At 41.5% G+C, this 23,579-nt stretch overlaps 1 protein-coding gene across 1 annotated transcript in view; it reads right to left on the reverse strand.

The window, feature by feature from the left end:
- Window positions 1-11,429: 11,429 nt before the first annotated feature.
- Window positions 11,430-23,579, reverse strand: part of LOC132403729 (alpha-1,4-N-acetylglucosaminyltransferase-like) — a 43,353-nt gene continuing 31,203 nt past the window's right edge. Inside the window, exon 5 of the mRNA XM_059987355.1 lies at window positions 11,430-11,453. Within this exon, the coding sequence (XP_059843338.1) occupies window positions 11,430-11,453 (24 nt within the window). The remainder of the gene's footprint in view (window positions 11,454-23,579) is intronic.

Genomic DNA, 23,579 nt, shown 5'->3' on the forward strand with positions numbered 1-23,579 from the left:
CCAATCAGAATTTCTTGATGTTTCTACCATAATGCATGAAATTTTAAGGAAATTGAATATTCTGAACTTACCGCTTAATGAACGTTTAGCATTAGATGCACCCATCATGGAAGAAAAAATAAAGAAAGCAATTTCTTTGACGAATTCTGGTAAAGCACCTGGTTTGGATGGGTATACAGTAGAACTTTAAAAATCTTTTTCAAATCTACTTTCTCCTTGGTTATGTAGAATCTTTAAGGATGCCTTATTTGTAGGTAAATTACCACAATCCTTTTATGAAGCATCTATTTCTTTAATTCTTAAAAAAGATAAAGACCCCACTGAATGTGCATCATATAGACTTATATCCTTGTTGAATGTGGACTCCAAAATCTTTTCCAAAATATTGGCAACTAGATTGGAAAATTTATTGCCACAAATTGTCTCTGACTACCAGACAGGATTTATTAAAAATCATTAATTCATATATTAATGTTAGGAGTTTAATGAATATTGTATATACTTCATCTAAAACTCCAGAATTTGTTATTTCACTTGACACTGAGAAGGTGTTTGATAGAGTTGAATGGGAATATTTATTTAACACACTTCGGAGATTTTATTTTAGCCCAAAATTTATATCTTGGATTAAATTGATATATCATACACCTTTGGGTTCTGTACTTACCAATAACCAAGAGATCCCCCTTTTTCAGGCTTTTTCAAGGTACTAGACAGGGCTGCCCTTTAAGTCCCTTACTATTTGATATTGCCTTGGAGCCCTTGGCAATTTTTCTTTGTGATTCACCAATATATTTAGCAACACTTGTAGGAATGAAATGCATAAGGTATTGCTATATGCAGATGACCAGCTACTATATATCTCTAACCCAAAGAAATCCATCACTGCAATAATATCACTACTTGCCCAGTTTAGTACTTTTTCTGGACATAAATTGAATCCTAATAAGAGTGAGCTTCTTCCGTTAAATATGCAAGTTCCAATCTATAGACAATCACCATTCAGACTGGTTACTGATTATTTTACTTATTTGGGTGTTAAAATTACTAAGAAGCATAAGGATCTATTTTTGATAGTATTGATTCTAAAATTTATTCATGTATATGGCAGAAAATGGAGGTAATTTAAAGGTGAGGGCACAGAATCTTTATGTTCCTGTCAGGTTGAAAGGAAAGGTTAAAAGTTTGAGAGAGCCATGGTTTTCAAGGCATATTGGAAACTTGGTTAGGAAAAAGAGAGATATCTACAATAACTATAGGCAGCATGGAGTAAATGTGGTGCTTGAGGAATATAAAGAATGTAAAAAGAATCTGAAGAAAGAAATTTGAAAAGCTAAAGGAAGACACGATGTTGCTTTGGCAAGTAAGGTGAAAATAAATCTGAAGGGTTTCTAGTTATATTAATAGCAAAAGGATAGTGAGGGATAAAATTGGTCCCTTAGAGAATCAGAGTGGACAGCTACATGTGGAGATGAAAGAGATGGGGGAGATTTTGAACGATTTTTTTCTGTATTCACTAATGAGAAGGATATTGAATTGTGTAAGGTAAGGGAAACAAGTAGGAAAGTTATGGAAAATATGACGATGAAAGAGGAGGAAGTACTGATGCTTTTAAGGAATATAAAAGTGGATAAATCTCTGAGTCCTGACAGGATATTCCCTAGGACCTTGAGGGAAGTTAGTATAGAAATAGCAGGGGCTCTGACAGAAATATTTCAAATGTCATTAGAAACAGGGATGGTGCTGGAGGATTGGCATATTACTCATGTGGTTCCATTGTTTAAAAAGGGTTCTAAGAGTAAACCTAGCAATTATAGGCTTGTCAGTTTGACGTCAGTGGTGGGTAAATTAATTGAAAGTATTCTTAGAGATGGTATATATAATTATATGGATAGACAGGGTCTGATTAGGAACAGTCAGCATGGATTTGTGCATGGAAGGTCATGTTTGATAAATCTTATTGAATTTTTTGAAGAAGTTATGAGGAAAGATGACGAGTGTAAAGCAGTGGATGTTGTCTATATGGACTTCAGTAAGGCCTTTGACAAGGTTCTGCATGGAAGGTTAGTTAGGAAGGTTCAATCATTAGGTATTAATATTGAAGTAGTAAAATTGATTCAACAGTGGCTGGATGGGAGATGCCAGAGAGTAGTGGTGGATAACTGTTTGTTAGTTTGGAGGCCGGTGACTAGTGGTGTGCTTCAGGGATCTGTACTGGGTCCAATGTTGTTTGTCATATACATTAATGATCTGGATAATGGGGTGGTAAATTGGATTAGTAAGTATGCAGATGATACTAAGGTAGGTGGCGTTGTGGATAATGAAGTAGGTTTTCAAAGCTTGCAGAGAGATTTAGGCCAGTTAGAAGAGTGGGCTGAATGATGGCAGATGGAGTTTAGTGCTGATAATGATGAGGTGCTATATTTTGATAGGAGTAATCCAAATAGGACATACATGGTAAATGGTAGGGCATTGAAGAATGCAGTAGGACAGAGTGGTCTAGGAATAATGGTGCTTAGTTCCCTGAAGGTGGAATCTCATGTGGATAGGGTAGTGAAGAAAGCTTTTGGTATGCTAGCCTTTATAAATCAGAGCATTGAGTACAGGAGCTGGGATGTAATGTTAAAATTGTACAAGGCATTGGTAAGGCCGAATTTGGAGTATTGTGTACAGTCCAGGTCAGAAAATTATAGGAAAGATGTCAACAAAATAGAGAGAGTACAGAGGAGATTTACTAGAATGTTACCTGGGTTTCAGCACCTAAGTTATAGGGAAAGGTTGAACAAGTTAGGCCTTTATTCTTTGAAGCGTAGAAGGTTGAGGGGGGACTTGATAGAGGTATTTAAAATTATGAAGGGGATAGATAGAGTTGACGTGGCTTTTTCCATTGAGATTAGGGGAGAGTCAAACAAGAGCACATGAGTTAAAAGCTTAAGGGTAACAAGAGGGGGAATTTCTTTACTCAGAGAGGGGTAGCTGTGTGGAACGAGCTTCCAGTAGAAGTGGTAGATGCAGGTTTGATATTGTCATTTAAAGTAAAATTGGATATTTATATGACAGGAAAGGAATGGAGGGTTATGGGCTGAGTGCGGGCCAGTGTGACTAGGTGAGAGTTAGTGTTCAGCACGGACTAGAAGGGCCAAGATGGCCTGTTTCCGTGCTGTAATTGTTATATGGTTAATAAAAATCCTGGGTTAAGTAAGAAATATTTACAGAAAGCAAAAAAGGATGGTGGTTTGGCAATGCTGAACTTAAGATTCTGTTATTGGGCAATTAAAATTCAATATTTAATGTTCTGGACACAAGATCTGGATGAAATTCAATGTCCATGATGGGTGAACCTTGAGTGTGAGTTTGTACAGGGGTTCTCATTGGCTTCTATTTCAGTGGCCTTGCTTCCCTTTGCACTTACTAAACTGAATAAATGAATGACTAATTTTATAACTAAACATACAATACGAATATGGTTTCAATTTTGTAAATTTTTTGGATTTTAATAAATATATCCTATCAAGTCCTATTATATCTAATATTTTCTTCCAACCATCCAGAATTGATCATGCTTTTCTCTTATGGAAAATGAAGGGAATAATATGTTTTCATGACTGATTCATGGATAACTGTCTCATGTCTTTTGAACAGTTGTCTAATAAATATAATTTGCCTAGATCACTTTTTTTCAGATATTTACAGATTAGAAACTTTTTGAATATTATTTTACCTACTTTTCCAATATCACATCAAACTGGAATTACAGGAAAAAAATAGGTTTAAACTCCTATCAGTAGAGTTTGATAGCAATTATTTATCATCTGATTACGAAAATATGTCTAGGTATATCTGATAAAATTAAGAATGAATGGGAAAGAGATCTTCAGGTATCTTTACCTACAGAGAAATGGGAGAAAATTCTCCAACTCATTAACACTTCTTCAATGTTTGCTGGACATGCTTTGATACAATTTAAGGTGGTTCATAGGGGCCATATGTCCAAGGATAAGTTAGCTCGTTTTTATTGCCATATAAATCTGTCTGTGACAGATGTAAGTCTGAGGTAGCTTCCTTGACCTATATGTTCTGGTCTTCTCCTCTTTTGGAAAAATATTGGAAAGATATTTTTAATATTATTTCAGCAGTTTTGCGTATTGATTTACAACCTCATCCTATTACTGCAATTTTGGGATTACCAGTGATGGACTCTAGTCAATAATCCCCTTCAGCTTGCCGTTTGATTGCATTTGTTACATTAATAGCCAGAAAATCCATTTTATTTAAATGGTAAAATTCTAATCCCCCTACTACATGTCAATGGTTTTCCCAAACTATAACATGTTTAGACTTGAAAAAAATTAGGAGTGGCACTATCGAATCCTCGGTTAAATTTGAAGAAACCTGAAGGCCATTTATTCAACATTTTCATATGATATAAGCTGACCTTTTCCAAATCCTTCTCAATGACTTTTTGTTCGTGTATAGAGGAGTGGAGTTAATGACAAATAATGATTCTAACCGATGAAACATAGCAGCCCAGCTTTTGTTTTGTTTTGTTCTTATTTTGGGTTTTTTATTTCGTTTAGAGGGACTTCATTTTCTGTAAAGAAAATTTTTTTTGTATCTTTTTCATGTTTAGTTACTGAGAGATTGGGAGGCTTGGATTACATATGTTACTCCGAGTCTGTTTCTGTATACTTTAACCATTATTAATGTAATCCCGATCTCTTTGTATCATTATCATTGTTAAGTTCATCTATTTGAAACTCAATAAAAAAGATTGAGAAAGAAAAGGTCATACTGTGGTGACTCACTTCCCAGCTCACAAAGTGGCGCCCACCGGCATAGAGGCCGGTTCCAAAGAGGGTGCCAAGTCTGCTTCACCAGCAAAGGGAAAAGCCCGCGTGCGGGACGGGACTGTGAATACATGGGGATTCAGTATTCAGTATTCAATACTACAGTATTCCCACCCGGGGAGGGTGGGATCAGGAAGGCTTTAAAGCGAGGCCGTGAGGTTTGAATAAATCTCTTTTGCAGCTGCAGCTGACCGACTCTGTGTACACAGATTTCAAAGCCTTGCTCATGAGGACTTTCGGACTCTCACGGCGCGCGCGAGCTGCCCGCTTACTGCACCTGGATGGTTTGGGAGACAAGCCGCCATCGGCTTTGATGAACGAGATGCTCTCCCTAGCCGGAGGACACAAGCCCTGCCTCATGTTTGAGCAGGCATTCCTGGAGCAGCTGCCCGAGGACATATGCCTGCTGCTGTCCGACACGGATTTCAGCGACCCCCGGAGGGTGGCGGCCCGGGTGGACATGCTGTGGAAAGCCAAGAAGGAGAGTGGGGCGTCCGTCGCACAGATCACCAGGCCACGCCCCCAGCAGCAAACCAGACCAGGCCTGGCCGCAGAGCCCACTAACCCCAGAGACAGTGGTGAGGAGGCCAACAAAGAATGGTGCTTCTTCCACCAGCGGTGGGGCGCAGAAGCCCGCTCCTGTAGCCAGCCCTGCAAGTTCCCGGGAAACGCTGATAGCTACGGCGGCTGGCCATCGGGAGAGCCTCCTGTATGTGTGGGACAAGCGGTTGGGATGCCGCTTTTTTGTCAACACCTGTCAAGATCAGCGTCTTACCTCCGACGAGTTAGGACACCCGCAACAGGGCACCGGGTCCCACCCTGAGGGCCGCAAACGGCAGCACAGTAAGGACCTACAGCACCCGTATGGTGCGGCTACATTTCGGCTCCAGCCAGTTCACGTGGGACTTCACACTGGCCGCCGTAGCCCAACCGCTCCTGGGAGTGGATTTTTTGCGGGCTCACAGCCTACTGGTCGACCTGCAAGGGAAGAGACTGGTCCACGCCGAGACCTTTCAAACGTTCTCCCTGGGTGAAGCCCAGTTGCCAGCCCCTCACTTAGACTCCATCATACTGCCCGACAAAGACTTCACCAGAGTTCTGGTGGATTTCCCATCTGTTCTGGCATTGCATTTCACGGCAGCCATGCCCAGACATGGCATACAGCACCACATCCCAACACAGGGACTACCTCTCCACGCCTGTGCTCAAAGGCTTCCCCCCGGACAAGCTTCTGTTGGCGAAGGAGGAGTTCAAGAGGATGGAAGAATTGGGGATCATACAGTGGTCCGACAGCCCATGGGCCTCCCCCCTACACATGATGCCCAAAGCAACAGGGGACTGCAGACCACGCGGCGATTACCGCAGGCTGAATGAAGCTACAACACCAGACCACTACCCTGTGCCGCACATTCAGGACTTTGCAGCAAACCTGCATGGTGTACGGATCTTCTCCAAGGTAGACCTTGTACGGGGATACCATCAAATCCCGATGCATCCGGACGACACTCATCACCCCTTTCGGCCTTTTCGAGTTCCTCTGCATGCCATTCGGCCTAAAGAATGCCGCACAGACGTTTCAGTGGTTAATGGACGCGGCCTGTACTTTGCTTTCATCTATTTGGATGACATCCTCATAGCCAGCAGCAGTCGTCAGGAGCATCTGTCCCACCTCCATCAACTCTACGCCCGACTGAGTGAATACGGCCTGACAATCAACACGGCCAAATGCCAGTTCGGGCTCGACACCATCGACTTCCTGGGCCACAGGATTACTAAAGATGGGGCAACCCCTCTGCCCACTAAGGTAGACGCAGTCTGCCATTTCCCCCGACCCACCACGATCAAATGCCTTCAGGAATTCATGGGTATGGTGAATTTCTACCACAGCTTCCTCCCTTCAGCTGCCCAAATCATGCGCTCCCTGTTTGCCCTGATGTTGGGTAAGGGCAAGGACATTACCTGGGACGAGAAGTCTGCCACCGCTTTCATTAAAACCAAAGAAGCTTTAGCAAACGCCACGATGCTAGTGCACCCCAGAACGGATGTCCCTACCGCCCTCACAGTGGACGCATCTAACACGGCAGTCGGTGGGGTGCTGGAACAACTCTTCGAGGGTCGCTGGCAACCCCTGGCATTTTTCAGCAAACACCTACGACCTCCCGAGCTCAAATACAGTGTTTTCGACCGAGAACTGTTGGCGCTATACCTGGCAATCCGGCATTTCAGGTACTTCTTGGAAGGTAGGCCCTTCACCGCGTTCACGGACCACAAACTGCGTTCACGAAGGCATTTGACCACTGGTCATCCCGCCAGCAGCGACATCTGTCCTACATCTCCGAATACACGACGGATGTCCAGCATGTCTCGGGAAAGGACAATGTCGTGGCCAACGCCCTCTCCCACCCTAATATCGAAGCCCTGTCCCAGGGGGTAGACTATGAAGCACTGGCGGAGGTGCAGCAGGCTGACGAGGAGATCCCTAGTTACAGAACCGCAGTCTCTGGTTTGCAGCTCCAGGACCTCCCCGTAGGCCCAGGTGAGAGGCCCCTACTCTGTGACGTCACCACCAGCCAACCCTGTCCCATTGTCCCAGCAGCCTGGCGGTGGCACATTTTCAACTCCATTCACAATTTAGCGCAACTCTCCATCAGGACATCTGTCCAGATGGCCTCCAGCAGGTTCGTTTGGCACGGACTCCACGAGCAGCTCAGTGAATGGGCCAAAACGTGCATGCACTGCCAAACAGCCAAGGTGCAGCGGCACACCAAAGCTCTGCCGCAGCAGTTCCACCCCACACACCGGCGTTTCGACCACATTCATGTGGATATCGTGGGCCCCCTGCCAGTGTCGCGAGGAGCACGGCACCTCCTGACTATCGTGGACCGGTTCACAAGATGGCCAGAGGCAGTCCTGCTCACCGACACCACCTTCGAATCTTGCGCCCGGGCACTGATTGCCACCTGGGTATCTCGCTTTGGTATACCGGCCCACATTACCTCTGACAGAGGCGCCCAGTTCACCTCCAGCCTGTGGTCAGATATGGCCAGCCTTTTGGGGACACAGCTGCACCACACGACTGTCTACCACCCACAGTCGAACAGACTGGTGCAGCGTTTTCACCGTCACCTGATGTCGGCTCTCATGGCCCGCCTCAAAGGGCCTAACTGGGCGGACGAGCTTCCCTGGGTCCTGCTCGGAATTCGCACGGCGTCCAAAGAAGATCTGCACTCCTCGTCTGCCGAGTTGGTGTACGGCACACCCCTGGTCATCCCAGGGAAGTTCATACCAGCCCCAAGGGGGCAAGAGGAAGAACCCGCAGCAGTCCTGGGCATACTATGCGAGAGGCTTGGTAACCTGGCCCCCATACCCACTTCGCAGCATGGGCAGAACCCAACCTACGTACCCAAAGAGCTGCAAAACCGTAAGTTCGTTTTTGTACGACGGGGCGGACATCGGGCACCGCTACAGCGGCCCTACGAGGGGTCGTTTACGGTGATCAGAAACAACGGGTCCACATTCGTACTGGACATTGGGGAGAAAGAGGAGGTTTTCACAGTGGACTGACTCAAACCAGCCCATATGGATGTGGTGCAGCCGGTTGAGATTCCGGCACCACGGCGCAGAGGCAGACCTCCCAAAAAGAGTCTGCCCCAGACTGTGGCCATTGGGGGGGGGGGGGGGGTGTATCGCCAGTTCTGAGGGGGAGCATTATGTGACAACACACTTCCGAGCACACTCGAACCAGCTCACAAAGTGGCGTGTGCCAGCATAGAGGCCGGTTCCAAAGAGGGCACCAAGTCTGCTTCACCAGCAAGGGTAAAAGCCCGCGCGCGGGACGGGACTGTGAATACGCGCCCCCTACAGTATTCCTGCCCGGGGAGGGGGTGATCAGGAAGGCTTTAAAGCGAGGCCGCAAAGTTTGAATAAATCTCTTTTGCAACTGCAGCTCACTGACTCTGTGTCGTTTATTGCAGCACTGCGTGTAGCACACCGCTACAATACAATATGGAAGCTTGCCCTTCAGCCCACCTGGTCCATGCTGACTCATCCAAACTAGTCCTATTTGCCATCATTTGGCACATAACCTTCTCAAGTTTCCAATCCTTGCACTGTTCTAAATGTCTTTTAAAAATGTTTATTGAACCTGCCTCATCCACTTCCTCTGCCAATTCATTCAGAATCAGAATCAGGTTAATTATCACCACCGTGTGTTGTGAAATTTGTTAACTTAGCAGCAGCAGTACAATGCAATACATAATAGAGAAGGGGAAATAATAATAATAAATAAACAAATTACAGTATACATATATTGAATAGATTAAAAATCATGCAAAAACAGAAATAATATATGTTAAAAAAGTGAGGTAGTGTTCATGGGTTCAACGCCCATTTAGGAATCTGATGGCAGAGGGGAAGAAGCTGTTACTGAATCACTGAGTGTGTGCCTTCAGGCTCCTGTACCTCCAACCTGATGGTAACAGTGAGAGAAGGGTGTGCCGTGGGTGATGGAGGCTCTTAATAATGGATTATGCCTTCCTGAGATGTCCTTGAAGATGTCCTGAGCACCAGAGGGAGGCGATGGATGGGCAAGGAGATAACATGAGACAGGGAAAAGGAGATAGGAAATGGTGAAGGGGTGGGGAGGCATTCCTGGAAGTTTGAGAAATCAATGTTCATGCCATAGGATTGGAGGCTACCCAAACAGAATATCCATGGCCACCTCCACTGTCGTGATAAGGCCACACTTGGGTGGGAGGAACAGCACTTTATATTCTGCTCTCTCTCATTTTGTAGAGAGAGAACTCATCACCAAACTCTGGACCATGGAATTTAATGTCTCTATGTGTAACTAGGTAGGAAGGTCCCTAGCATAATGTTTTATAAATCTAGCAATCAGATTTGGGTTCAATTCCCTGAGATGTTTTGGTTTCCTCCCACATTCTAAAGACGTACAGGTTATGGTTAGTAGGTTGTAGGCATGCAATGTTGGCACTGGAAGCATGGAGATGGAGGGGTTAGTGACACAGTGTCATGACAACAACCTTTCCCTCAAGGTCAGCAAGTCAAAAGGCTGGTCATGGACTTCAGAAAGAGGGGCAATGTACATGCTCCTGTCTACACCCATGGTGTTGAGGTCAAGAAGGTCAACAGCCTCAAGTTCCTCGGAGCGAACATCACCAATATCTTGTCCTAGACCAACTACATTGATATTGTGACCTGACCAGGAAAGCTTACCAGTACCTCTGCTTCCCTGAATGTTTAAGAAATTTGGCATGTCTCTGTCGACCCACATGAATTATTATTGATGCAACATTGAAAGCATTTTGTCTAGATGCATAATGGCTTGGTATGGCAACTGCTCTGCATGTGACCACAAGAAACAACAGGCATAGCTGACTGCATCACAGGAACCAGCCTCCCCTCTCTGGACTCTGTCTATACTTCTTGCTCCCTCATTTAGGGTGCTACAGTAGCATAGTGGGGTGTCTTATGTCAGAGTTCAATTCAGGCATCATCTGTAATAAAGTTTGTACTTCCTTCCCCTGAGTGTGTGGGAAGAAACCAGAGCTTTGGATGTCCAGGCTTCCACCCACAGTCCAAAAATGCACAATTTGTAGCTTAATTGTTCAATGTAAATTGTCCTGTGGTTAGGCAACGGTTAAATAATTAGATTACTGGGCTGGAAGAGCCGAATCTGCACTGTATCTCTAAATAAATGAACAAACAAGGAGACCCCTGCTGGCAGTCGATGGGGTAACATCTTTTTAAAATCGCTCCTATCTTACTTATCTCTTTACCAGTTTTTTGAAACCTTATTATAAATCTTAATATTGCTGTAATATGTCTCTGAGAAAAACAAAAGTCACTACAAAAGAAAAAGAAAAAGAAGAAGACTCTCCAACTACTTTGGAATCTATTGGAGATTTCATTAAAAAGTAAAGGACAGAACTCTCTGAGGAATTTCAACACCTTAATGTCAATTTGGACGCAATTCAACAAACTTTAAACAAACATGAAAAGCAAATTAAAGAGAATAAAGAAGTTTTATCATTATAGGAAGCTGACTTAGAAGACATGAGTAAGATCTACAAAAAGTTATCACTATCTAATGAAAAATTAACAAAGAAGATTATCAACCTGGAAAGCAGAAGCAGAAGGAAAAATTTACATATTTTGGGTCTTGGAGAATCAGTTGAAGATGACTGCTCCATGGAGTTCTTTGCAAGCTTTTTGAAGTAGCTATTCCCTGATTTATTTTCGTCCATGCCTAAGTTGGACCGCGCCCATCGATCACTATTCCCGAAACCTAAGGCAGGAGAATGTCCCAGGCCGGTCATTTTATGTTTTCATGGATTTCACACTAAGGAGCTTTTAATCTGACATACCTGCTGAATCAGGATGATTGATTTCAACAGGAAGAAAATTTGATTCATGGAAGATTATGCACCGGATGCTATGGCTGAACGTGCCAAGTACAATGAGGTCATGTCATTGCTTTATAAGAAACAGTTTAAGCCTTCTCTTTATTTCCCTGCACGTCTCAGAATTGTTTTGAAAAGTGGCGAGCAGAAATGGCTGGGATCAGTCGAACATGCCCAGAATTTTCTGGAAACAGAAGATTAATTGTGTTAATAGCCCCTGTGGCTCCAATGACTACAAACTGGTGGCACTGACATCCCACATCATGAAGACCTTTGAGAAACTTGTTCTAGAACAGCTCTGGCCTATGGTTAGGCCACACAGACCCCCTCCAATTCACCTACCAGCCCCGACTAAGGGTTGAGGATGCCATCGTCTACCTGCTGAACCGTGTCTACGTCCACCTGCACAAGCCAGCGAGCACTGTGAGGGTCATGTTTTTTGACTTCTCCAGAGTGTTTAACACCATCCGCCCTGCTCTGCTGGGTGAGAAGCTGACAGTGATGCAGGTGGATGCTTCCCTGGTGTCATGGATTATTGATTATCTGACTGGCAGACCACAGTACATGCGCTTGCAACACTGTGTGTCAGACAGAGTGGTCAGCAGCATTGGGGCTCCACAGGGGACTGTCCTGTCTCCCTTTCTCTTCAACATCTACACCTCGGACTTCAACTACTGCACAGAGACTTGCCATCTTCAGAAATTTTCTGATGACTCGGCCATAGTTGGAGATTCAGCAAGGGAGATGAGGCTGAGTACAGGGCTACGGTGGGAAACTTTGTCACATGGTGTGAGCAGAATCATCTGCAGCTTAATGTGAAAAAGACTAAGGAGCTGGTGGTGGACCTGAGGAGGGCTAAGGCACCGGTGACCCCTGTTTCCATTCAAGGGGTCAGTGTGGACATGGTGGAGGATTACAGATACCTGGGGATACAAATTGACAATAAACTGGACTGGTCAAAGAACACTGAGGCTGTCTACAAGAAAGGTCAGAGCCATCTCTATTTCCTGAGGAGACTGAGGTCCTGTAACATCTGCCGGACGATGCTGAGGATGTTCTACGAGGCTGTGGTGGCCAGTGCTATCATGTTTGCTGTTGTGTGCTGGGTCAGCAGGCTGAGGGTAGCAGACACCAACAGAATCAACAAACTCATTCGTAAGGCCAGTGATGTTGTGGGGGTGGAACTGGACTTTGATGGTGGTGTCTGAAAAGAGGATGCTGTCCAAGTTGCATGCCATCTTGGACAATGTCTCCCATCCACTCCATAATGTACTGGTTAGGCACAGGAGTACATTCAGCCAGAGACTCATTCCACCGAGATGCAACACTGAGCATCATAGGAAGTCATTCCTGCCTGTGGCCATCAAACTTTACAACTCCTCCCTCGGAGTGTCAAACACCCTGAGTCAATAGGCTGGGTCTGGACTTATTTCCACTTGGCATAATTTACTTATTATTATTTAATTATTTATGGTTTTATATTTCTATATTGCTACACTATTCTTGGTTGGTGCAACTGTAACAAAACCCAATTTCCATCGAGATCAATAAAGTATGTCTGTTTGTCTGTCTGTCTGTTACATCTCTTACAAGCAATTATCTTTTAAATGTTGGACAGTATAAGGTTTTAATAAACTTATGTTTTGAATGTTTATATATCTTGTTCTTTTGATACTTTCTTTGATATTTCTTTCTATTTTTATTTTTTCCTGTGAGGTTTTCATATATATATTTCTTTTGAAATCATTAAAATAAATCCTCTTATGTTTTGGACTTTTGATCTAAGCTTTTTCTTTATCTTGTCTGGGTAGGAACAAAACAACTTTCAAAGTTTTGGAATTTCGCCAGCTGGATTCCTTGGGGAGGGTTATCTGTAAGGTTAGCTTTCTGGTGGTCCTCTAGCTGGCTTTTCTGGCTTTAGGACAGGAGGGGAGTGGGGTATTTTTTTTTTTCTGGAAGCTGGGTTGAGCTAACATTCAAATTTTCTGCTTGAGTACCTTATTTCATGGATTATCTTTTGGATCTAGTAATTTATGCTCAGATCTTTTAACTCTTCTGTTAATTACAGTTTAAAATGGAGTGAAATATTAATTTACTTAGTTTGAGTGTGAAAGGGATAAACCAACTGTAAAATGGAATAAGATATTTGCATATATTAAAAAGTTAAGAGCCTCCATTATTTTTCTGCAAGAAACGCATGTACGTAGTTGTGATAATGCATGCCCTTTTAATTGGTGGAGGTGTTTACAATTTCATTCTTCATTTAGAGCAAAATCTCATGGAGTTTGCATTTTTATAGATAATGCAATTTCATGGGCGAATTGTTATAGAGTCAGGGAAACTAGATAATAAATTAATTGCATTTGCTAATGTGTACGCTAATGTGGATAACCCAGGATTTTTTGAGCATTTCTTTTCATTCTTGCCAGATTTGAGCTCTTATTCTTTAGTGATTTTAATTGTTGTCTAGATCCAGTATTAGATCATTCTTCTTTTAAATTAGCCATGCCTAACAAATTAACTTTATTTATTCAATCCTTTCTAACAAAATGTGATTTTGTTGATATCTGGTGTTTTCTTCATCCAGCAGAAAGGGAGTATTCATTCTTTTCTCATGTCCATCATTCTTATACCAGGATTGATTATTTTTTATTGATAGTCAATTGATTCCATTAGTTTGATCCATTGAATATAAAGAAATAACTATATCCTGTATTTTTATCTTTAAATCTTCCTGTTTTCACTCATATAAACAGATCATGGTGTTTTAATCCAACTTTATTATCTGACAAGGGCTTTCTAAAATTGCTGAAGAATCAAATTACTCTTTTGTTTGAAGAAAATGCATTGGAAGAGACCTCCAGTCGTCATTTGGGATGCTTTTAAGGCATATATCAGAGGACAAACTATCTCTTATACTGCATATATTAAGAAAAAAGCTAATAAAGAGATAACTGATTTAGTTAATCATCTAAAACAGTTAGACCAGAAATATACTTTGACACCTGACCCTGAACTATATAAAAGACTTGTTGAAATTAAAACTAAATATGATCTTCTTTTAACATACCCAATTGAAAGCCAATTTTTAAAAGATGGAAGCCAATTTTATACACATGGAGAAAAAACCGGTAAACTATTGGCTAATCGATTTGAAGATCTTTATAGTTAAATGGGAAATTAAAGAAATTTGCAAAACTAATGGTGACATGACAACTGACCATTATGAAATAAATGACACTTCTAGAGTATTTTATTCTAAATTGTATAGTTCTAATTTTATTAAAGATAATATTGCAATGAACAATTTTTTTAGACCTATTAAATATTCCTGGACTTCCGGCTGATAACTGAAAGCAGTTGGATCAACCTATTTCTCAGGAGGAATTCCCTGAGGTTATACATTCATTGCATTGGGGAAATCTCCAGGACCTGACAGTTTCTCTGGAGAATTTTATAAGGCTTTCTCCTCATTGCTTATACCTTATTTATGTTCTATCCTTACTGAGTCTTTCAAGGTTGGTAGGTTGCCACAGTATTTTTATGAAGCTTCCATTTTGCTTATTCTTAAAAAGAATAAAAATCCCACTGAGTGCTCTTCATATGACCAATTTCTTTACTCAGCTTTGATGCTAAGATCCTATCTAAACTTCTGGCCTGTAGACTTGAAAATATTATACCTTCTATAATATCTGATGATCACACAGGATTTATTAAAAATCAATATTGTCATTTTAATATGCGGCAACTGTTAAATGTTATGCATTCTCCATCCAAGGAAATATCAGAATGTGTGATTTCCTTAGATGTGGAGAAGGCTTTTGATCGAGTCGAATGGTATTACCTACTTAAATCTTTAGAAAAATTTAATTTTGGGCCTAATAATTCATTGGATTAAATTACTTTATTTATCTCCCTCTGCTCAGGTACTTATTAATTTTCAGACTTATAAACCAATTAAACTTCAATGTGGAACCAGACAAGGTCCTTTGCTTTTTGATTTGGTGTTAGAACCTTTAGCAATTGCCTTTCGAGAGTCTAAAGATATCACCGCTATTTTGAGGAAAGGTACTATTCATAAAGTCTTGCTTTATGCTGATGACCTATTGCTTTTTATATCTAAAGTTACAACTTCTTTACCTTCTATGTTTTGTTTATTGACTAATTTTAGTCAGTTTTCAGGATATAGTTTGAATTTACATAACAGTGAATTGTTTCCTTTAAATAATTTGAAACCGACTGGTACTAACCTTCCTTTTAAAATTGTAACAAAACAATTTATATATTTGGGCATAACAATCACTAACAATTATAAAGATCTATTCAAAGAACATTTTTTAACATTAATGAATTATGTGAAAAAGACACTTTCTAATTGGTTGCCTCTCTCTTTATCATTGATTGGTTGAATTAAGTCTATTAAAATGAATATTTTACCTAAATTTACCTACCTCTTTCAAGCTGTACCTGTTTTTATTCCCAAGTCTTTTTTTACTCTCTAGGTTCTATTCTTTCTTCCTACATGTGAGAGAACAGAAAACCTTGATTATATAAAGCCCACCTTCAAAAAAGCAAAAGAATGGTGGTTTTGCATTACCCAACTTTAGGTTATATTATTGGGCAATTAATGTATGAAATCTTACATTCTGGTTATATCATATTATTCATGACAATTGTCCAATACAGGTCTTTATGGAAGCCAACTTTGTTACAACATTTTCTAGTATTTCTCTTCTTGGATCCTCTCTTCCTTTATCTGTAACTAAATTAACTGACAGTTTGGTAGTTAAACACACTTTGAGGGTCTTGCTACGGTTTAGGAAACATTTCGGTTTATTGAAATTTTCTCTTTCCAGTGCTATTTTTTCTAATTTTGTTTCTAGGTTTTCTACAAAACGCATGTGGAGACAGCTGGTAGACAACAGGATGGAGTGGACTGGGATCTGAGGGTCCGAAAGGCAGCAACACTCAGAGGAAATCGATGGTGGAAGAATGATGACTGAGTGTAAGCATGCAGATGATACTAAGATAGGTGGCATTCTGGATAATGAAGTAAGTTTTCAAAGCTTGCAGAGAGAATTAGTCTAGTTAGAAGAGTGGGCTGAAAGATGGCAGATGGAGTTTAATGCTAATAATTGTGAGGTGTTGCATTTTGGCTGGATTAATCAAAATAGGACATACATGGTAAATGGTAGGCATTGAGGAATGCAGTAGAACAAAGTGATCTAGGAATAATGGTACACCCTGAAGGTGGAATCTCATGTGGATTGGGTGGTGAAGAAAACTTTTGGTATGCTGGCCTTTATATATCAGAGCATTGAGTATAGGAATTGGGATGTAATGTTAAAATTGTACAAGGCATTGGTGAGGCCAAATTTGGAGTATTGTGTGCAGTTCTGGTCATGGAATTATAGGAAAGATGTCAACAAAATAGAGAGAGTACAGAGAAGATTTACGAGAACGTTACCTGGGTTTCAGCACCTAAGTTACAGAGAAAGGTTGAACAAGTTAGGTCTTTTTTCTTTACAGTGTAGAAGGTTGAGGGGGGACTTGATAGAGGTATTTAAAATTATGAGGGGGATAGATAGAGTTGACGTGGATGGGCTTTTTCCATTGAGAATAGGGGAGATTCAAACAAGAGGACATGAGTTGAGAGTTAAGGGGCAAAAGTTTAGGGGTAACACAAAGGGGAATTTCTTTACTCAGAGAGTGGTAGCTGTGTGGAATGAGCTTCCATTGGAAGTGGCAGAGGCAGGTTCGATATTGTCATTTAAAGTAAAATTGGATAGGTATATGGACAGGAAAGGAATGGAGGGTTATGGGCTGAGTTCAGGTCGGTGGAACTAGGTGAGAGTAAGCATTTGGCACGGACTGGAAAGGCTGAGATGGCCTGTTTCCATGCTGTAATTGTTATATATTTATATGGTTACATGGAGTGCGCTCCAAAGTGAAATTTTGACTTTTCCTTAAATTGGGTCCTTTTTTTATTTTCATTACTAACCCTATACTCAGATTAAAGTTCATAAAATTCAACCATTTAATTGCATATGGTGTACTGTCTGATAATTAGCATTGTGGGGTTGTAACTGGGCAGTGCATTACACAGCATCCACACAAATGTGATACTCAGTTTGACGGGGCCAAAGGCTGTTTTCCTCTAGACAAACACGAGCTGGGTGAGCCTGAGTGTTACATACCTGATGACTTGTCCACTATTCCACAGATTTACCACTACCACCTTGGCTAACGAATTTCCTTATCATCCCTTTTCTAAAGGGATGTCCTTCTATTCTGAAACTGTGCCCCCAGTCCTAGAGGTGAGAATGGCATTGAGAGGGTTAATAAATCAGCCACACTGAAATGGCAGCGTAGACCAAATGGGCCAAATGACCTGATTTTGCTTCAATATCTTCTGTTTTTATGGTCTGTGTGAAATTCAGAGGATGGTGGGAACTCAACTGGGAGATGGGTAGAAAAGGAGGGAAGATGTTAGACTAACACGTTTATGTCTTGGGCCAGCTGACCTGAATAATTCCCTGTTCAGTATGAATATGCACATTTGCAGGGAGTGCACTTGTCAAGCAACAGAGCAGCACATATTGTTTAAATTTAGTTCCAGTCAGCTGGAAAAGCAATGTCTAATGTCTAAATTGAGATCTTTGGGACTGACCCAGTTTAACATGGTAAGTTTGTTTGGATATCACTGCCTTTGAAATGTATATAAATGTGTATTTGTCTTTCTGAAAAGCATTAGGTGTGTTGACATTATTCCAGTGTTTTTGTGTGGGGAGTGGGGTGTTAGTTGTTCAGTAGGTATACCTCCTGTCTGCTCCATACTCCAATTTGGTAGGTGGTGGCAATGCACCTTTTGTAGCTGTGCCAACCTCCATTAAACTTTTCAGGAAGGAAAAGAGGGCATTCAGTTGATGTTCAGACCAAACATCAGAATAGAGAAGAACTGTCAAATAAGTAATTTTGACCATGGAATGCTTATTGGTATCAGACAGTGATTTAAATATCTTGGAAATTCAAAGTACATTTATTATCAACTGATCAATATTGTACTGTGTTCTTTGCCAGTCTTCTGCACAATCCACAACTCCACTAATCTTGCTATCATCTACAAACTTACTAATACCCATCTACATTTTCATCTAGGTCATATATATACAACACAAACAGCAGAGGTCCCAGCACAGATAGTAGTTGTGGATCATGTGGAACACTACTAATTCTGAGCTCCTGCTTGATTTATTCTCTTCAACCACTACACTCTATCTTCTATTAAGCTAGTACTGAATCCAAACAGCCCATTTCCTGTGGACCTCATGCATATTAACATTGTCTCCTTTTTAAATAAAGGTACAGCTTTGGCCACTCGTCTGTCCTCCAGGACCTTGCCCATTGCTTGAGAAGACTCAACAATACTGTTCAAGGCCCCAGTAATCTTGCCTCTTGACTCTTTCAATACTTCATGGTAAATCCCATCAAGTCCTGGGGCCTTACCCACCTTAATACTCAGTAGGAAGTCCAATACCTCTTTGTCCTCTAAATGCTTTAACATATTTGTACACATAGCACTAATCTCCTGGCCCTCCACATTTCCTTGGTATTACTGAAGCAAGGTACTCTTTAGTATTTTAACTCACATTCTCCACATCCAAGCCCTTTCTATCTTTATCCTTGAGTCATCTCACCCTCTCCCTAGTTATCATGGCCCCTCCTGGGTTTCCTAATTCCCTTCTTCAGTACATTTCTGGATTCTTTATTCTCCTCATGTGTTTCATTTGAAGCGTTACATACTTTTCCCTTTTCTTTCTGACTAAATCCATCACCTCTCTGGATATCAACGGCTCTCTTATCTTTCTGATCTGTTTTACTAGCTGGAAGTTTGTAATCTTTGATTCAGAATGGAGAACCAACCACTCGAAATAATAATTATTGATGTCCAACCCATTTCAGCAAACAAATTAAAGGAATTAAATAAATTAGTCTTTTAACTCTATGCTGATACAACATAATCTCCCTAAAGTGAGGGTGTGGACAGATGAAAGGACTTGACAGTTGGCATCCTGTGCCGGGCTGTAAATATAACAGAACAATATACTATTAGCTATAATTAATATTTAGTAGCAGTTTTCCATTTCAGTGCTCATTCAACAATTGTTAAGTCACTATACAGTAAATAACTAACATCCTGGTTTCAGTAGATGCTCGGGAAGAAATACAAATTGGTTGAAATACAAATGTTTTGAGTTCAGTAGAAACATGGAATCATAGACTTGATACTCCTCAAATTGAGCATGCTGAGTGTTTTATACTCTATCTCACTTAGATAATGAGGCAGTAAATCACAGCATAAAATGCAGACTAGTGCAGATGAACTGAATACAAGGCTCTCCTGGATCAAAAGGCACATCCTTTAAACCCCCCAAATGATGGGAATTCAATTCAAAAACAGAGAGTCTGATTTTAAAACTATTGCATTACAGCTGTTTCATTTTTTGCTTCCGCTGATTAAAGTAAAATAAACGATTGAGGATTAATTTCCTCAGTTCTATTTAGAATTACTATTGTTTGAAAAAAATGTAAAAACATCTAAAGAAAGACAATTCACATTGTAATTTCCTGGGTTTGTTCACTAACAGCTTCTCTGTATTATCCTCCTTTCATGTCCACTAATATTTGTTCATTCATCTGAATTAAAATTGTAGGAAATGACAAACTGAATTTCACAACTGTATTGTGTAGTTGTGGTTAATGTTTCCATTTGTGCAAATATCTTTATTTACCCATGCCAGATTCCTACCTCTTAAAACAACATTGAATATGCTTTGAGCATTTGAGGCCATTTTGTTGCGTTGACAAATTTGAGCAAAAGGGTAAATTTGAAGTTACAAAGAACAAATACTGTTCTACAATGACAAAGCAGAGCCACAGAAAGCAACTGTGGTGTATGGTCTAGTTTGGGGATTCCCAGAATTTACGTGCAGACATCAATAAGATGCAGCAAGTGAAAATTTTATTCAGTTTATCAGCACTGTCAGTTTCAGACTGGAGAAGCGAATAGGAAAATTGAAATTGCAACTTCCTTGTTTAAGAGGCTAACGGAAAAAGTTAGGATATTCTGAACCTGTTGTTGTAAAAAATCTGGAAATTATAATAAAGAAAAATATCAAAGTCAAGGCCAAAGTTGAGTTTATATTTGTAAGCACCAAGTAGACTGAAAATGAAACTCTTAGTTACAACAGCAATTTAGGAACAAAATAGTATTCACAAGTACAAACTGTGATGGTCTGTGTCCAGTTGACATTAATCCAGGATTGGGGCTATCTAGTCTATATCTTACTCTGTGATTTATGGCTTCATTATCTGAGTGAGATAGAGCATAAAATATCCAACATGCTCAATCTGTGGAGTGTCAAATCTATGATTCCATGTTTCTGCTACACTCAAAACATATTTGTATTTCAACCTGAGCAGCTACTGAAACCACGATGTCATCTATTTATGGCGACTAAACAAATGTTGAATGAGCTCTGAAATGGACAGCTGCTATCGAATACTAATTATAAATAATACCATATTGTTCCTTTATACTTACAGCCCCACACTGGGTGCCAACCATGATGATATTGAGTGCACCTGTACAAGAGATCTTTTGTCTGTCAGCATCCTCACTTTAGGGACATTGTGCCATATCAACACATAATTGAAAGACTGATCTACTTTATTACTTTAAGCTGTTTGCTAACGTTGTGTACACATCAATAATCACTATTTTGAATAGTTGGCTCGCCCCTCTGAACCATGGAAGAGATACTCCCAGCAAAGAAAGCAAGTTAAGCGCAGTTATTTAGGAATGGAAAATACGATAACCTCCAGAGAGGTGAGGAACTTAGTCAAGAAGAAGAAGGAGAAGTATGTAAAGCTTTGGGAGTTGCGATCAAACGAAGCACACAAAGAGTATAAAGAAGCCAGAAAAGAAGGGAATTAGGAAAGCCAGGAGGGATCATGAAAAATCCTTGGCAAGTAGGATTAAGGTGAATCCCAAAAAGTATTCTATGGATACATCAGGAGCGAGAGGTTAACTAGGGAGAGGATGGGACTACTCAAGGATAAAGGGGGAACATTTGCTTGGATGTGGAGAATGTGAGTGAGGTGCTTAATGAATACTTTGCTTCAGTATTTAAAAGGAAAAGGGTCATGAAGGACCAGGAGTGTTGATATATCAGGGTGTTTAGAGGTCAAGGAGAAGGAGATATTAGACATCCTACTGAGTATTAAGATGGATAAGTCCCCAGGGCTTGCTGTGGGTTATTGAAGGTGTCAAGAAGCAGAATTGCTAGGGCCTTGAGCCGTATCATTGTGTCTTTTCAAGCCACAGGCAAGGTCCTGGAGGACTGAGGACTAATGAGCAGCTAATATTGTACCTCTATTTAAGAAGGGGACGACACTCAGATGCATGGAGTACACAGCAAATGGGCTGTTTGCATTCAGAATTGGCTTGTACGTAGAAGAGTGAGGGTAGTGGTTGCAGGGAGTTATTCAAGCAGGAGGTCTCTAATTAGTAGTGTTTCACAAAGATCTGTGCTGGCACCTCTGCTGTTTGTGTTGTATATAAATGACCTGGATGAAAATGTAGATGGGTGCGTTCAAGCAGCACACACAAAATGCTGGAGGAACTCAGCAGGCCAGGCAGTGTCAATGGAAAAGAGTACAGAGCATTTTGGGCTGAGACCCAGTCCTACTGAAGGGCTCTGAAAACCTGTGACAACCAACTGGAGGGTGTATTCAACGACACTTGCAATGCCTCATTGCCACAGTCAGAAGTTTCTGCATGCTTCAATAGGGCAACAATCATACCAGTGCCAAAGAAGAGCAACATGAGCTGCCTTAACTATTGTCCAGTAGCACTCAAACCTATGGTGATGAAGTGCATTGAGAAATTGGTTATAGCTAGAATTAACTCCTGTCTCAGCACAGGCCTGGATCCACTTCAGTTTGCCTGTCACCACAATAGGTCTACGGTGGATGTGATCTCATTGGCTCTTCACGCTGTCACGCTGTGGGGGCAAGGGTGCTGGGTGAGGACTCAAATGCAGGACACAAAACACTGTTTTGTCGGGTTAACTAAATAGAGTTTATTACTAGTTACAAGGAGAGCTTTGACACAAGGATAGAACGGAGAGAAATCAAGGAGAGCAAAATGGAAATGGGAATAGGCTTAATGGACAAGGACTCAGGCCCTGGACTAGTCAGTGACTCAGGGTCTGGGCTAGGACTTGGAGCTCAGGGATTGGAGCCAAGATTCGGAACACGGACCTCAGAGCCTGGACTTGATACTTGAATACCAGAGCTCGGACTTGACAATTGAATACCAGAGCCAGTACTTGATACTGGAACCTCGGAGCCTGGACTTGATACTCAAACACAGGATATAGAACACTGAGCCGGGACTCCTCCTTAGAAACAGGGCATGGAGCCAGGACTCTTCTTATTCACGGTACAGACTCAGACTCAGGACATAAAACACTGAGATGGGAATCCTCCTTAGACACAGGATGGAGTTGGGACTCTTCCTGACACAGGGTCAGGACCCTTCTAGGGTACAGGGCTGGGACCCCTTTTAAACACAAGACACGTATATGGAGACCACACAATGATAGATGGTACTATAACTGGGCACAAGTTTGTTCCAAGCAGCGGTGAGCTCCTGACTCACCCTGCCGGGTTAACGCTCTGGCAAGGGAAGGTGGCTTGCTGGCACTTGCTTAGGGAGGAGTCTTGGCTTGCTCTGGCAAGGAACTTAGTTGGCTCCAGCTAGATGACTTTGGCTGGCACGAGCTTCAGTGACTTTGTTAACACTCCATAACACTCTTGCCCTGAACGGCTGAAAGCTGGAGACTTATAAACTGCTGGCAGAATTTCAGATAGTGACGAGAGGGCATACAGGAGCGGCATACATCAGCTAGTTGGGTGATGTTGCAGCAACAGCCTTGCACTCAACATCAGTAAGACCTAAGAACAGAACGTGGACTTCAGAAAGGGTGGCTGTCTTGTTTTCTGAAGAGAAATTGGCTGCACTGTTTTTTTAAATTTAACTCCAATGTCTCACTGTGCTTCAATAGGCAAGTAGTTGCCTCTGGTTCATTTCAAACTTGCTCGTCACCACTCCAAGAAAAAAGATGGAGCCGGGAATGAGAATCTAATGTGTTTTACTTTAAGCAAGATGCACATGTATCATGTGGTAGCACCATGATGTATGTAATTCACATATTTTTTGCATTTCACAATAATGAATTACATT

Source organism: Hypanus sabinus, chromosome 2 (assembly GCF_030144855.1).
Source record: "Hypanus sabinus isolate sHypSab1 chromosome 2, sHypSab1.hap1, whole genome shotgun sequence".
NCBI lineage: Eukaryota > Metazoa > Chordata > Chondrichthyes > Myliobatiformes > Dasyatidae > Hypanus > Hypanus sabinus.